The 14,779-nt window shown below is 55.0% G+C and overlaps 1 protein-coding gene across 1 annotated transcript in view; it reads right to left on the bottom strand.

Moving 5' to 3' along the window:
* Positions 1–14,265, bottom strand: part of NEURL1B (neuralized E3 ubiquitin protein ligase 1B) — a 36,198-nt gene extending 21,933 nt beyond the window's left edge. The window contains exon 1 of the mRNA XM_061189935.1: positions 14,094–14,265. Coding sequence (XP_061045918.1) covers positions 14,094–14,124 — 31 coding nt within the window. The 5' untranslated portion in view covers positions 14,125–14,265. The remainder of the gene's footprint in view (positions 1–14,093) is intronic.
* Positions 14,266–14,779: the final 514 nt, after the last annotated feature.

Raw genomic sequence — 14,779 nt, 5'->3', positions numbered from 1 at the left:
CCCACAGGATTATTGTCTTTATTTTCCAGGAAAAAAAACTTCCTGCGGCTACAAGGAGATGTGAACCCAGCTCTGTCTGACCCCAAACCAGTGCTCTTTCCTCCTGTCCTGACTTTCCTCCATAAGTAGCACAGAAGTACTAAGCCCTAAGTAGTACTGAGTACCTTGTCTAACTTCCTTGCAACCAGAGCACACATTTAATTTTGCCTCCTGCCTTTTCTTTCCTAACTCAACATTACATAAAAAGCATTTTTTCCCACATGGCTCCCAAGCATTCACTGTTCTGTTTCACGACTGCAGAATATTCCACTGAGAGCCAAAATGTCCCCTGCCGTTCCCCTCCTGGTGATCACTTCAGCTGTTCCCCCAAATGGCTGAGTCCATGGGCACAGAGGTTCCTGGCTGCTGGTGCCAGGACCAGATTTAAATGGACACCCTGTCACTGGTGAGACGGTGTCACCTTCTGCCAGGGAGGGGCCCCCAGCCCACGCCAGGGACCAGACCCTTTCCTCCCATGCAAGGCCGAGTCCCCACTGGCCTCGTGCGGGTGTGCCTCCCTCTCTCTGGCCAGGAACTGGGTCTAGAGACTCTAAGAACAAGGCAGGGGGAAGGAGTTTCTATGCGGTGGGAACCGAGGGGAGACTTCTGTAGTCTCTTCCTGTGTGTAGGAAGGAGGGGACAGTCCTGGCCCACCCCTCATGGTTAACCAAAGGCTGCTCCAGCCCCTCCAAGACCAGAGGGGAGGGTCTTTCCAGCGTTTAGTCAAGGAAGCAATGCCCCACTCGAAAACGTACGAGTACAGATTTTGGGGGGTGGGTGATGAGTGGCTGTGGGTATTTAGGGAGGAGGGAGCTCTGTTCTGGCTAAACAAATGTTGCCACTGCCGGCCTTGGGCTAGTCCTTCAGGAAGGCAGGGGGACATCAGAACCGCTCCGGGGCTGCTGCTCTGTGGTTTACTCACATCAGTGCTTTAGAACGGCCCTCAGGGGCTCTGGGTTCGAGCCCGTGCTTTGCTGCTAATTTGTCTGAGGGGCCTTTGGACAAGTCACCATCTGTGAATACTGTGTGAATGCAGAGCCTCGTCTCAGGCTGCTGGGAGGGGCGATGAGCGCACAGAAAGCTCCCAGCAGGAGTCCCAGCATACGATGGATGTGCACTAAACGTTCATTCCCTCCCCTGCAGGGAACATCAGGTCCAACCCCTGGGTAAGCCCCTCACTCCATCTCTCCCACACTTTTATTTTCTAAATCTCAATGTGAGAGGCGGTTAAAAAGAGCACAGGCTTGGAGTCAGACAGATGGGGGTTTAAATTCTGGTATTGTCATTTCATAGCTGTGTGATCTTGAGGTACATGCTTAACTTCTCTGCCCCGCCCCCCAACCAGACCTAGAAAACTGGTAAGAGTCATCTCCACCCTGCATGATTGCTGTGAGGACGAATGAGGCCAGCTGGTCAGACTCGGTGTGTGGCACGTAGTAGGTGTTCACTTAACACTGGGTTCCCCCTCCCGCCTCCTTTAGTTACCTTATTTAGTTTCTTTGCCGAGAAAAGGTTTACTCCTGGGTCGAAGACGGCTGCTTGTAGGGTCAGGGGAATATATCCTGCAACGTTTCTCCCATGGAGGGTTGGTAACCTTGGCCAGGAAAGGCCTCTTGAAAACCCCAGGGTCACTTTCCCTGGGTGTCCAAGGACAGAGGCCTATTTTTAAGCCATCCCAGCAGCATCCCAAACGTGCACTGTGCCACCCCTGAATGATGCCCGCTCATCACCCCAACCCAGCCTTTCCTTTGATCTAAAAAGAGCCCAAGGAAATGGCATTTACTGCCAGGAGGATGGCAGGAAGCAACAGCTCCAGCTTCTCTGGCTGCCGAGATGACGGCCTCCAGCTTGCTGGCATTCAGCAGATGGCATTCTGGCTCAAATTTTCAGCAGATTCCGCTCCACCAGGAAAGGCAATTGCCAACTGCGAGGACAGTCTATTCTGCCCCCTCCCTCTCACCAGAGGATTTAACTAGCCTTTTACTGAGCCTTCGTTATGTGCCGGCACGGGCCTTTGTGCATTGAGTTCACATTCTTACAACCCTGCAGGGTAGGTTTTACCATCTTCATTTTCCAGAGGAGGAAACCAAGGCAGCAAAGCTGGGCAGTGGCAGGAGAGGGCCAGGCTCGGGCCCCTCCTCCCATCCCCGCCCCCTCTCCAAGGCGGCCACCTGTGGCCTTTGGGGGCGGGGGTCGTGTGCCTTGCTAAGCGCGATGACAGCTGTACCGGCACCTCTCCCACCGAAACACACCCACCCTCCACTCACACAATTTGATGTACAACTTCAGGGGCTTTCTGAACCCACACAACATCCAACCTCAGACTGTGGACCTTCAGTAAGAAGCCTCTGGTTCAAGTGACAGAGGTAGGAAGCAACAGGGTGCACGTGTGTGCGTGCGCGCGCGCGCGGGCTTTCGAGAGGGAAAGGCAAGGCTGGTATTTGGCAAGGCTTCCCGTCACCCAAAGCAGGGCAGGGATATCAGTCTCCTCTGGCAACAGAAAGCAACTTTTCTATTGGTGGGTTTGAAAGTGGATTAGAAAAAAATAACCAAGCCTCCTTCACCTCTGCCAAAAAGGGCAGTGACATGCACCCAGCAGACAGACGCCAGCCTAACGGGACTTTGTTCTCTGTTTCAGAGGCCTGGTCGGCCAGCACCCAGGGTGGAAAGGGGCCAGCCCACACTTGGAAACCGCCACCCGCCTCCTCCCCGCTCCTATTCTCTGCAAACAGGACCCGGTCAGCGCACTGCAGCCGGAAAGGCACAACACTCCTGTCAACAGCTGCAAGGAGGCCCAGGAGGGAGGCCGGAGGTCACGCGACACTGCTCGTTGGGAGAAAAGCCCTCTCCTTCCAGGTCTAAGTGGCAGCCCTCTTGGCTCAAGTGGGCTCAGATGCACTGAGTTCCCAGGGGGTGAGGTCATCCCGACGCCCCCTCCAAGCGTGTTCAGCAGAGTTGGGATTCCCAAGCCGGCTCCGACCCTCTGCTGGGCCCCTCGGTCGAGGTCTCTTCTTGATAAAGGGACCCAGGAAGCTCCAACTTCAGAAGCGCCGGCTCCCAGGGTTAGGACCCCACTGCTGCAGAGGGTGGGGGGAAACGTGCCCTCATTCTTTTTCAAGTACATCACTTCCTCCTTCATCTGACATTTAAGGAGCATCTGCTCCATGCCAGGGCCGCGCTGGCTGCAGGGACGCACGCGCTGACGAGTCACACACAGTCCCTGACCCCAGAGCTGAGAGACCAGCAGGGGGGGATGGACACAGACACCATGACTGCACAGAGTGGTCAGCACGGAGGGCTGGGGCCATGGGGACGCTTCTCAGAGGGGCCACTCTGCAGTCTGAGGAAGAAGTGGCTGGGGGTGGGGCATGTTAAAGGATGGGGAACTGTGTTTCGGGCAGAGGGAACAGCACAGGCAAAGGCCTGGAGGTGACAACAAGCTGAGCGCACTTGGGGAACTGCAGGGAATAGAGTGTAGAAGGGAAAGGGGAGGGTGGAGAGGGAGTCAGGAGCTACATCACAAAGGGTCTTAAAGGCCTAGCAGAGGAGGTTAAGGTCCTCAAGAAGGCTCCGGGGGCCACTGAAGGGTTTGGAGAAGGGAAAGAGCCTCTGAGGATCCATCTCTCTGAAAAATGAGATTCAAGTCCTGGGTCTTCCCATAGAAACTGCCTGTTCCTTTCTTCCCTGCCTATCAAAATGATCCGGCACAGCAGGAGCGGGAAAACCAGTCCAGGTTTCAAATGTAGCTTCCAACCGCTGGCACAGTCTTGTCCCTTGGCTTCTCCTCCAGGCAGCTTCTGGCAGCTGCCTGCTAAGCCAGCTGATGGGCCAGCTCTCTCCTTCTCTTTGCCCTGATGGCAGCCACTCCCCCAGCCTGGGTGGTGCCCAGAAGCCCGGCTGTTCACTATCCTCAGCCCTAGATGGGCACCTGCAGGGCCCCTGTCCCAACTTTAAACAATAGGTCCACTGGCCCTGCTTTTCAGGCTCAAAAGCCGCTGGAAACTCTCCTAGAACACCAACTGTTCTCGCCTCTGGAGCTGAGGAAATGCTCTTCACAAACCCCATGGCTGGGTGGTGTTTGCTGGCCCCGAGGGGTGGGAGCCCACCTCTGTGGCACTCCCAGTGTGTGCCAGGGGCTCACCACATGGCCCATTCACTCATGGTCACACCCTGCCAGGTGGCTTCCAAGTGAAGAAACTGAGGCCCAGAGGGGCAGACCTCCTGGCCAGAGACCACCCAGCCTGTGAGGCTAGTGCCTGTTTTTGAATCTGGTCCTGTCTGACCCTGAAGGTTGCATCCTTCCTGTTTTATGCCTCATTCCTCCCAAGGTCTCTCGCTTACCCCCTGACCTACAAGAAAAAAGTAGGCTATGTACAAGAGGCGTAAGCCACCTTCTGGGACAGAGGTGGAGTGAGGCCCTGGCTTGGTCTCAGAGAGGGGCAGGTGTGGTGGTGGATGTCATCAATCAGCCTGTTTTGAGCAACTCAAAGGCCACAGGTTGGCAGAACTTGGGATGAACAACAAGCAGCATCTAAAAAAAGGAAAGCGGTGGCAGATTATAGCAGGGGGATGGAGGGGGGACTATTTGGTCCTATTGCTCCTCTCCTTTTCATCCATTTCAGGAGCACAGGTTCCTTGCCTTCAAGGAATCCAAAGTCACCTCTGGCAAAGAGGGTGAGACATGCCCATTTACAGAGTCCCCATCTTATGTTGGCTCAGACTTCTCATGAAGTCTCCTATTTATTCCTCATCACAATCCCATGAGGGGGTCACCATCATTCCCCCCATCCTAAAGATGGGACATGAAGGTTCAGAGAGGGGAAGTGACTTGCCCAGGGTCACTTAGCTTACATATAGAAGAACTGAGGTTTGAACAAGAGACTACCTCCAAAACCAGTGCTCTTTCCACCATCTCTCTTGGGATTCCAGCCAAAGACCCCATCTGTAATCTCTGTGTGACCCTTTGCAAGGCTCTTGTCCTCAGCATCCTGATCTGCCAAATGGGAGGTGGGACATGGTGATTCTGAGCATTCTCGGAATTTATGCGATGGGTGGGCATCTCCTTGGGAAAAGGAAAGAAAACACGCGCCTGAGGGATATAATTATGATGTAAACAATGTGTAATGTTGAGGATGTAAACAGAACACACTTGCTTAATAGCTGTGGACCTTGTGCCGGCTGCCAGTACTGCCCCAGACACCATCACCCCACCCATATCCCCAGATGGTTTACTCATTAAAGGACTCTCTCCCTTCTGTCCAGAGGTGAGACAAGAGGCCAGCTCTGAGCTGCCCTGAGTCCTGGTAATAAGGAGAATGAAGGGGAAGGGATGAGAGCGAGCTGGCGCTGATATCCAAGAATGGCTGCTGCTCAGAAGTGCCTGCTGTTAAGTGTGGAAAAGTGCTGAGGCTGGGAGGTCACAGGGGAGGGAACAGACCCAGAAGGGGGCAGGTGGCTTCATCTTTCTGTGCCTCAGTTTCCTGATCTATAAAATGGGGCTAAAGCCTCCCAACATGCAGAACTGGCAGGGGGATTAGAAAAGTCAGAGATTATGAAGGGCCCTCCACGCGTTCAGCAGATGAGCACTGGCTAGCACTTCCTATAAGACCCCGGGGTCAAAAGGCACCTTAATGGACAATTCATCCTGGATCCATCTGATGCTTTAGTTGCCTCTACAATGTCCATGTCAAGTCCCAATTGGGCTAAACACCAATGCCACTCTGGCAAAGGGTACTTTCTCCCCCACTGCCCTCATTCCACTTCCAGATAGCTTCCACAGTTAGAAAGTTCTTCCTTTGACTGAGCTGAAATCTCATGTGATGTCCACACACGTCTGGTCATGTCTGTGTTTGGTCCACAGTACCCTTCCCTATCAAGTCTGCTCCCCTGCCTCATGGATCTGCAGGCAGCTCTCAGGTTCCAGGGGTCCCCAGGCTATGTTGCTGGGGATCCTTTGCCCCTCTGGGGCTGACATGGCCCTTGCTTTGCTCTCGAGAAAACTCCCAGGACATCAGTCATCCCCTGGTCTGCCTTGAAAGGGGGTTGGAGATCTACACATCAGACTTTGGGAATATCAGCTGGGGTCCCCATAAGCCACCGGGAGAGTGGCCCCACCCTGCCATGCCTAAAGGTGGGATGTGAGATAAACAACCTCAGAAGTAGGTGAGCAACTGAAAAGATATCTGCCAGACAAATCTAAATGCTCACAAGTTTCTGCTCAATACTATGAAGGCTTCCAGGGCAAATGTGAAATGCCCCCCACCTGACCCCCTGTCTCGACCTGGCAGTCATCCATCCCACCTCAACATTGCTTCCTTCTAGTGGGAATCATGTTGGACTACCCAAGCTGTGTGCCCTTAGGCAAGCTACTTTCCCTCTCTGTTCTCTCAATAGTTATATGGGACTAAAAATAGTAGCTCTCTCACAGGGCTTGTCCTGAAGGCTAAATGCAGGTACCTGCTGAGAACAGTGTCTGGCACAGCCCGGCTGAGTGATACAAGCTAGTGGTTATTATTATTCTTTTGTGTCTGTCTCCCTTGGGAGTACCAGGCCCAGCAGGGAGCAGGGGCTTGTTTGTCTAGTGAATACATAATCATAACAGGTGCCCCCTGTGAACACTCACTATCTGTCAGAAGCTTTGCAGGCCTGAGACGTAACATCATTATCTCCTTTCTGCAGAAAAGGGAATCAAAGCTTAGAGAGGTCAAGTCGTTCGTCTGGATAATAAGGGGCAGAGCCAAGACTCAGACCCAGGGATGGAGGCCCCCAGCCTGTGCCATTACCAACTCTGCTAATAATGACAGCACACCAGGGAGACAGGATGCTCCTGGCCTGCAGGAAAGCCTGGGTGCAGGGCGACAAAGGGCGCTCACCCTGGCCCCGGGCCCTTGCTCACCGACTGGTAGGGGCTGCCTGGAGCTCTGGGTAGCAGCCGGGCTCAGGGGAAAGGATGTGGGTGCATGGTGACACCTGCCAATGGGGGATGGGGATGGCCGAGCCCAGGCCAGCTTTTACCAGGCAGACACATCAGGAGCCTGAGCCCTAGTCAGGCAGGAGGAAGGGGTGCAGGGCTCCAGTTCACCCCTTCTCCTCCAGGGCAGGATTCCCAGAGGCCACCTCCACCTTTTTAGTTAGAGTCTCCAGGCCTGGGGTGAGGTGAGCGGGGTTGGTGGATGGACCTTTTCTATGGGCAGCTTCATTCTGGCTGCTGGGGACAGAGGCGATTCACCTTCCCAGGACAAAGAAGGTAAGAAGGTGTGCCTGCAGGAAGGACAGCTTGTGGGGAGGAGGGACTCAGGAGCTCAGGATGAGGCCAAGGGGCAGCAGCCCCAAGAAGCCCCAGGGGGCAGCGTCCCATAGTGATGGGGGAAGGGGCTTTGGGGTCAGGCAGGCTTGGGATCAAATTCTGTTCTGCCACTTCCTAGCTGCCCGACCCAAGGCAGGTCTCATGACCCTTCTGAGCCCAGTTTCCTCATCTGTGAAGTGGGAGACTACTTCTGGAAGGCTCATCCTGATGGTTTAAAGGGGATGAAACAGAAAAAGGGCCTGGCATGGGGCGGGCATGCTGCAGCTCTGACCACTCGGCTACACCCCCCAGGTGGGCGCTCACAACCTACCGCACGCTGGGCCCCTTCCTCTTCCTTCTCTGCTTTAAGCTCTCACCACACACCTGGCTTCTGGGCTTCTATTTTAAGCCCTCATACAGCACCACCAAGTACAGAAAGCCCTTTGGTCCAAAAGAGGACAGAGCTGACTCTTCTTGCCCATGGGGAAGATTAAACAGCCTGTTCTGAGCAGCCTTTGCAGCCCAGACCAGCAAACACAGCACATCATCCTGGCGGGGAGTGTGGCATCTGAGAAAGCTAAGTCTTCTGACTGCAGGCCGGCCTGCAAGAAACCCCTCTTCCTCTGACCTGACCTCTACCCACTGCTCTGACCTCATATTGCCACCCCCACTTGCACTGGGACCCCCGAACTCTGCAGCTCCCCCGTCACATGCCCCGTTCTCCCTCCCCTCAGGCCTTTGCACATCTAACCCTCTGCCTTGAACAGCCTTTCCCATTCCCTTGTGGCTAACTTCTCTGCTTTCTGGTCTCAGCTGGACAGCACCTCCTCCAGGAAGCCTTCCCTGCATCCTCCTCTAGGCTCTCATAGCCCCCTGGGCTTCCCCTCCCCCACTTACCAAACTGCCCTGTCCCTGTTAGTCTCTCCCACTAGACCTGGAAGTTTGGTGAGCCAATGCAAACTGCAAAATGCAACCTGCCAGGCAGATTCTTCTCCTCAGAAATGAGGTGTCTTGGACAGGGCTCAAGGAACCCTTGGGAACTGCTGTCAGTGCTATGAAAGGGATGCCTCCCAATCCAGCCCCTCAGCTCCGGGCTCATGGTCACCTGGGGCAGAGCTTTCAAGGCAGGAAGTGAAGGGCACTTGTCAGCCAGCCCCGTCTAGCGACCCCAGGGGCAGGCCTGAGGCATCTCCTGTCCATGGTGGCAACAATAACCATGACAGCGACTGCCCTGGGCATTGTGCTAAAGCCTCCGCCCGCTCTGTTCCGTTTAATGTTCACTCCCACCAACTGCGAGGGAGCTACGCATCCTCCCATTTGCAGGGAGGAAACCGAGGCACAGAGAGGGGAGTCCTTGCCCAACATCACTCCACTGGGAAATGGCCGCGCTGAGATTTGAACCCAGGTAGCCTGACTCCAAGACGCATGTCTAGACCCAGACACCAGACCTCCTGCTGCTGTAGACCAGTGAGTGGGCTCACCATAGCCCTTAACCACTGTGACCCACGGAGAGAAATGCATTTTACATTGTGACACGCAACACGCACAGGTGCACGCACACATGCACAACTGAAGCCAAAGTTTCTGAGGCAAAAATACTCTTCCTACGTGAATGCACTCGATATTTTATTTTTTATCTTATTCTATGTCATTCAGATTTTTTTTAAAAGGTGGTCGTGCACGACCCACAGTAGACAGACAACAAGGCCAGGCCTTGTTCGGGGTGTTGGGCATCGGCCCCTCCTTCTTTGAGGCACAGGGTAGCAGCACGTTATGGTCTGCAGTGATATAACCAGTCACGTGACCTGCTCTACTAGAGCATTCTATCCCTCTCCCACCAGTGGCCAGCTCCACGGGGCCCGCCTGTGGCTGTCCATCCCATTCAGGGCTGAACCCCAGGGCTGGCACACGACATGTGCCCAACAGATGTCAGATAAGTGAACGAAGGTGCACAGTCAGGAAAATGCAGAGCAGGGCACACCCCAGGGTCACCCAGCCTGGGCGCACGGCACTTAAGCGGAGATCAGGATGGCTTTGGTGCAACTGAGCTACAGAAGACCCTAAAGGCAGGCAGAAAAAGATGACATTCGAATGGGGGAGGCAGACATTCAGTTGGACTTTCCTTCAGATGTCGCCTCCTCCAGGGAGCCTTCCCTACCCCCCTTTCCTGCCTGGGGAGAGAGAGAGGGAAGGGAGAAGAGGTGGGATCAGGAAGAGGGTAAAAACAGAGGGAGGCCCTAGTTCCTTCTGGCTCCAGATTCTCCACAGGCAACTTCTCCATGTTTCCTATACATTGGACAGACCCATTTCTCTTCCTCACTTCCACTGATGGATAAGACTGCTCCACCCTTTCCCCCAACGCCCACCCCAGCCCCCAGCATCCTCGTAGGCCATCACCAAGGAACCTTGACTAGTCAGGGCCCCTGACCATGTGTTGACAGCCTGGTAGGTTTCAGGGCTGTTGGATGAACCACTATCACTTTGAGAGGCTCAGGCTCAGGCCTCTTGCTCAACGGGGAGGCTATAAAAGTGATTCTTCATGACCCGGTGGGAGAGAGGCAGATGGGGCCAGATAAGGCGGGCAAGCCCAACCTAACTTTACGTTGTGACTGGGCAAAGGAGGAAGAGCGGTGCAGAGAGAGGGGAATGTCACTGGTTGGGTCATCCATGCAGCCACCGTGATGGCTGTGAGAGTGACAAAGGCTGCTGTCCTCCCTAGAGCTGAGACAGTCCAGATCCAGGGAAAAGAGTGGCTGCCGGGCCCTCGGAGCATTACCGCCCACTGCCAGAGGGCAGCAGATCTGACCCATGTAGGCCCAGTAGCCACACGGTTCCGTATTCAGGTCAAATAAAGAAAGAGGCTCTACAAAGAAGGCATCTGAGTGGCCCAGTAGGAGCAGGTGCTTCCGGTCTGGACGTGGCATTTGCAGACTGACCATCTAGGTTAGGAAGATCGGTCCTCCCCCTTATACCGGTGAGCCTTTGTCCTTCACCTCTCCAAGCCTCCATCTGCCTCCCTGTAAGATGGGGATAAATATAGCCCCTCTAAAGCGTTGTTATGAGGATCTGGAATAGGTAATGTGGGTAAGGCCCTTGACTCAGGGCTTGGCACAGAGCAGGGTCAACACGCTTCCCTCACTCCAGAGCTCCAGGATACCACTCACTGAACTAACACTAGAAAGGGCCGTTGACTTGGTCAAGCATGGACAGACTTAATGATTAAACCCAACCAACAGTTTGAATTCAGCCTCTTCTCCAACCAGAACTACGGGTGAGCCCCAGAGGCGTGTGGAGGGAAGGGATTGAAACGTGCTGGTGGGAGAAGGGGGAGAGTTCCTCCTCCCCATCCCCCTCCCTGCTGGAATTGTGCCCTCCTCTCCCCCTCACCCCACGCATGTTTACACTTTTCTTTTTTTGCTTCGCAAAACCCAGATTAAGGCTAAAGGAGCACAGAAAAAAGGACCATGTAGAATTACGAACAAGACAGACCTGGGTCTGCTAAGCCCAGCTTTACCACTGCCTTACTGTGTGAGTTGGGGCAGGTGTCTCAACCTCTCTGTGCCTCAGTCTCCTCATCTGTAAAATGGAGGAGAATGGCACCTTATTTTGCAGGTCTGAACTGCAACTAGAAAGGGAATGGGTAACGCACACAGTAAGAGCATAGCAAATGCGAATTCCCGTGCTGACCCCTGCACACTTGTTTACAGGGCATTGATCTGAATTGCTGATGCCCTTTGCGAGGGCCACCAAGGGGCTTCCCCTCAATCGATCATAAAAGACATTCCTTTTTGGGGGCATTTCCTTATTGTATACAATAGCATGCCAGGTGTACTCTGGGGCACCCAATAAATGGTATCTGAACCATGGATGTCAGGGGAAGACTGCAGGACTTTGGAGCTAAATAAACCTGGATTCAATCCTGGTTCTGCCAACCGGATGACCCATGTGAAATGGGATGAGTCATTTTACCTCTCTGAGACTTGGTTTCCTCATTTGTAAAATGGAGATGATAATCCCTACCTTGCAGGGCTGTTGCAAGAACTAAATTCATTCATTCAGCAAATATTTACTGAACATCTACTATGTCCCAGCCACTGCTCCAGATGCTGAATATACCACAGTGAATAAAACAGGCAAAATCCTCCCTGGGGAGACAGACGATAAAGAGCTAACTACATGTACAGCGTGGCACATGGTGAGCCATGCTAAGAAAAAACACAAAGCAGGGGAGAGGGAGTGGGAGACGCTGGGGGCAGGGGCTATGGCAGGAGCCGCATGGAGCAGAGACCCGAAGGAAGCAGGGGGAAACCATGTGGAGATCTGGGGTAAGGATGTTCCAGGCAGAGGGATCGGCAAGTGCGGAAGCCTTAAGGAGAAGCATGCTTGGCATGTAAATGAAGCCACATATGCAGGAAGCCTGGCATGGAATCCAGGTGCTCGGCAAATGCCAGCTCTCTATTTCAAGTCCCGTAGAAGGAACCCCACGCATGTGTCCTTTTCCTGAGAATGAAAGCACAAGGATTTCTACAGGGCAACACTGAGCCAAGTGTTCTTTCAGCCTAAGATGCAGGCAACATGTGAGCTCCACCACCAGTTTTTGGGCTCCTGCCAGGCACCAGGCTGTGGGCTGGGTAATCAGGGATACAAGACGATCAAAACGTGGGCTCTGTCCTCAGGCAGCCCCAAGGCGAGTCGTAGAGACGGGTGATGACAATGCAAAGTGGTCTGATGAACAAGCAGAGACAAGAAGGTATTTAGGTGGCAGAGCAAAGGTGTGGGTGGTCAGGGAAAGCTTCCTGGAGGAGGTGACAACTGAGCTGGGTTTTGAAAGATGGATTAGACAGTGAAAGGATATTCCAGGTGTAGGGAGCATCACGTACTGAGCACAGAGGTACAAAAAACAGCACAACGTGTGTGAGAAACTAATTACAGGCAGGTCAGAAAACAATAAATGGTTCTTCGTGGTTTTGACACCTACAGCCTGATGTGGCACAGGAATGCCAGTTCCATCTCCTTCCTCAAACTCAGTGCAAGCTTCAGCACCAGTGGAGTTTGAATTTTCCACGATTAGCTACTGCCGTGAGTAACCAACCTTAACCCCAGGCTCCCAGCCCGGGGTGGCCCTGTCCACAGAGAGAGGGCCGAGTGGGATGGAGACTACATAAATATCCAGCTATATTTAGCCCGCCTGGCATGCCTCTGTCCCTTCATCTACCCCAAGGCTGACCCACAGGTGGCAGAATGGCTTTTCTACTAGAACAGCATAAACATTTCTTAATTAAGAAATCCCACAAAGGGGCTCATGTCTTTGTGGCTGGGAGGACATCTGCTGCTCTATTTGCCAATATCCCTGGACACCTCCAGACTCGGTGGCGGGTTCTCCCCATCCCCATCCCCATCCCCATCCCGTCAATAGCCCTGGCCATAGGAGGCGTGGCCACTCTCAGGTAAGAGGACCTGGATTCGAATCCCACCTCTACCACTGATTAACTGGTCACGCTCTGCTGGTGACTCCGCCTCTCAGAGGATTTGTGCAGTGGCCTGAAAGCTGCCCAGGGGCTTATAAAGTAGAAGGAGGGGCTCCTCTCCTATAAGCGGGCCTTGGGAATATGGGGCTCAGCACCATCCATTTCAATCCCTTCCAGGGGAAGAAATAATTATTTTTTGATATATAATTATGAAGGAGAGAGCTATATGGGACTGTTAGAGCATAGAGGAGGTGATACCTCCCTCTCCTCCTAAAACCTCACATATATGTCTCTCACCTTCTGCCTAAAGGATGCTACAAATGCCCAGCCTTAAGGCAAAATAAAGATTTATTCTAAAGACTTGCCAGGGAGGAGGGTGGGCAGACAGACATGGGTCCCAATCCAGACCCCCTCCCCACTAGCAACATGGCCTTGGGTGTGTCATTTCGCCTCCACTGAAACTCAATTTCTTCATTATAAAATTGGAATACACACCTTTACCGTGAAGCTTCTTTGCATACCGCGCTGGGGTATGCAAAGTGCCAGACACTGAGCCTCCAAGCCTTTGAGCAGCGCTGATCTATTCCCACAATTACCAGGTATTTTCTAGCAAGGCCTCCTCTGTCTTCACACCCCCACCTCCTCCCAGCTCTGGATCCCCTTACTCTGGCTCCGGAAATTCTGGGGCGGTGTTAACTAGGGGGCGATGCGCTCGACAGCGGCGACTGCAAGGGGCTAGAGAGCTCCCAACTGAGCCGACACCAGAGGGGGGCGCAGCCAGGGTGCGCGTGGGAACGTGGCCAAACCAAGGCAGCATGTACCGTGGGGGCGCTGAGCGGCTGGTAACTGAGGTACCCCTGCGAGCACCCCCCCCCACTCTCAACCGCTGCAGTCTCGGCACAACGGGCGGCTTTTGGCCGTCGGAAGCCCTGCGGAGCCTGATTCCATTCACCCCCCCGGAGCGCCCCGGGCTCCTTCATCAGCGCCCTTGGGCTGGAACAAAGGCAAGGGGTCGCGCAGCATCGCCCCAACAGCCCCTTCGCGCATCTGGCCAAAGCCGGGAGAAAGAGCACCGGGGTCCCCAAGGTAACCAGGACGCGGTACCCGCCCTCCCAGAGCGCAAAGCTCAGCCGCTCCGCGCGCGCTCAGCCGGGAGTCGGGAAGCACCGGAGGTTTCAGCCCGCCGCGCCCGCCGACGGCTCCAAGGGTAGGTGGGGTGGGTCTCCGGAAGTCACCCAGAGGGTCCCCCGAGGAGAGAAGAACCCCAGCGCCCGCCTCCCGGGAGGGGCTCCCCGGCGTACCTGGCAGGGTCCTGTGCACAGTGTTGCCCATAGCTGCGTCGGGGCGCGGCGTTGGCGGTGGCGCGCTCGGGACGCACGAGGCTAAATACGCGGTGGGCCGGGGACCCGGGCCGGGGTCGGGCTCGGGCTCCGGGGCATCGCGGCTGCACTGGCGAGCCGGCGGGCTGCAGCTGGGGAGGGTGCGGTGAGGGTGCGGTGAGGGAAGCAGCGGCTGGAGGAGGAGGCGGAGCCACCAGCCGGGGCCTGCCGGCTCCGCCCCCGCCTCCCGCCGCCTCCAACCACGCGGAGAGGGGCGGGGCCGTGGCCGCAGCATCTTTTGAAAGTTTGCACCGGGAGGCGGGAGGGGAACGGCCGAGCCTCCCGCCCTCACGGCTCCCGCGCCCGGGGCTGGAAGGCGCGCTGGGCAGCTGGGTGCCCTCAGGGTGCCAGGTTCGTTAGCCTGCTGGCCTTTCTGTCATTAATTGCAACATTTTAAGAAGGCCTACTGTGTGCCAGGCGCTGGGCCGCAGGGGGCCAAGCCCTCACCCTGCGGAGCTTCTATGCGGGGTGTTGAAGGTGCGGGGGTAGGGGTGGGGGATGAGGAGGTCCGGGACGGAAACACAAGCACAAGGTCACCTCGGACAGTGTAAAGGGCTTGAAAACAGTTCAACCAGGGTGATGGGTTGGGGTGGGATCTCGTGCCTACA

The sequence above is a fragment of the Eubalaena glacialis genome, chromosome 4 (assembly GCF_028564815.1).
Source record: "Eubalaena glacialis isolate mEubGla1 chromosome 4, mEubGla1.1.hap2.+ XY, whole genome shotgun sequence".
Classification (NCBI taxonomy): Eukaryota; Metazoa; Chordata; class Mammalia; order Artiodactyla; family Balaenidae; genus Eubalaena; species Eubalaena glacialis.
This window is presented reverse-complemented; position numbering and strand designations above follow the sequence as displayed.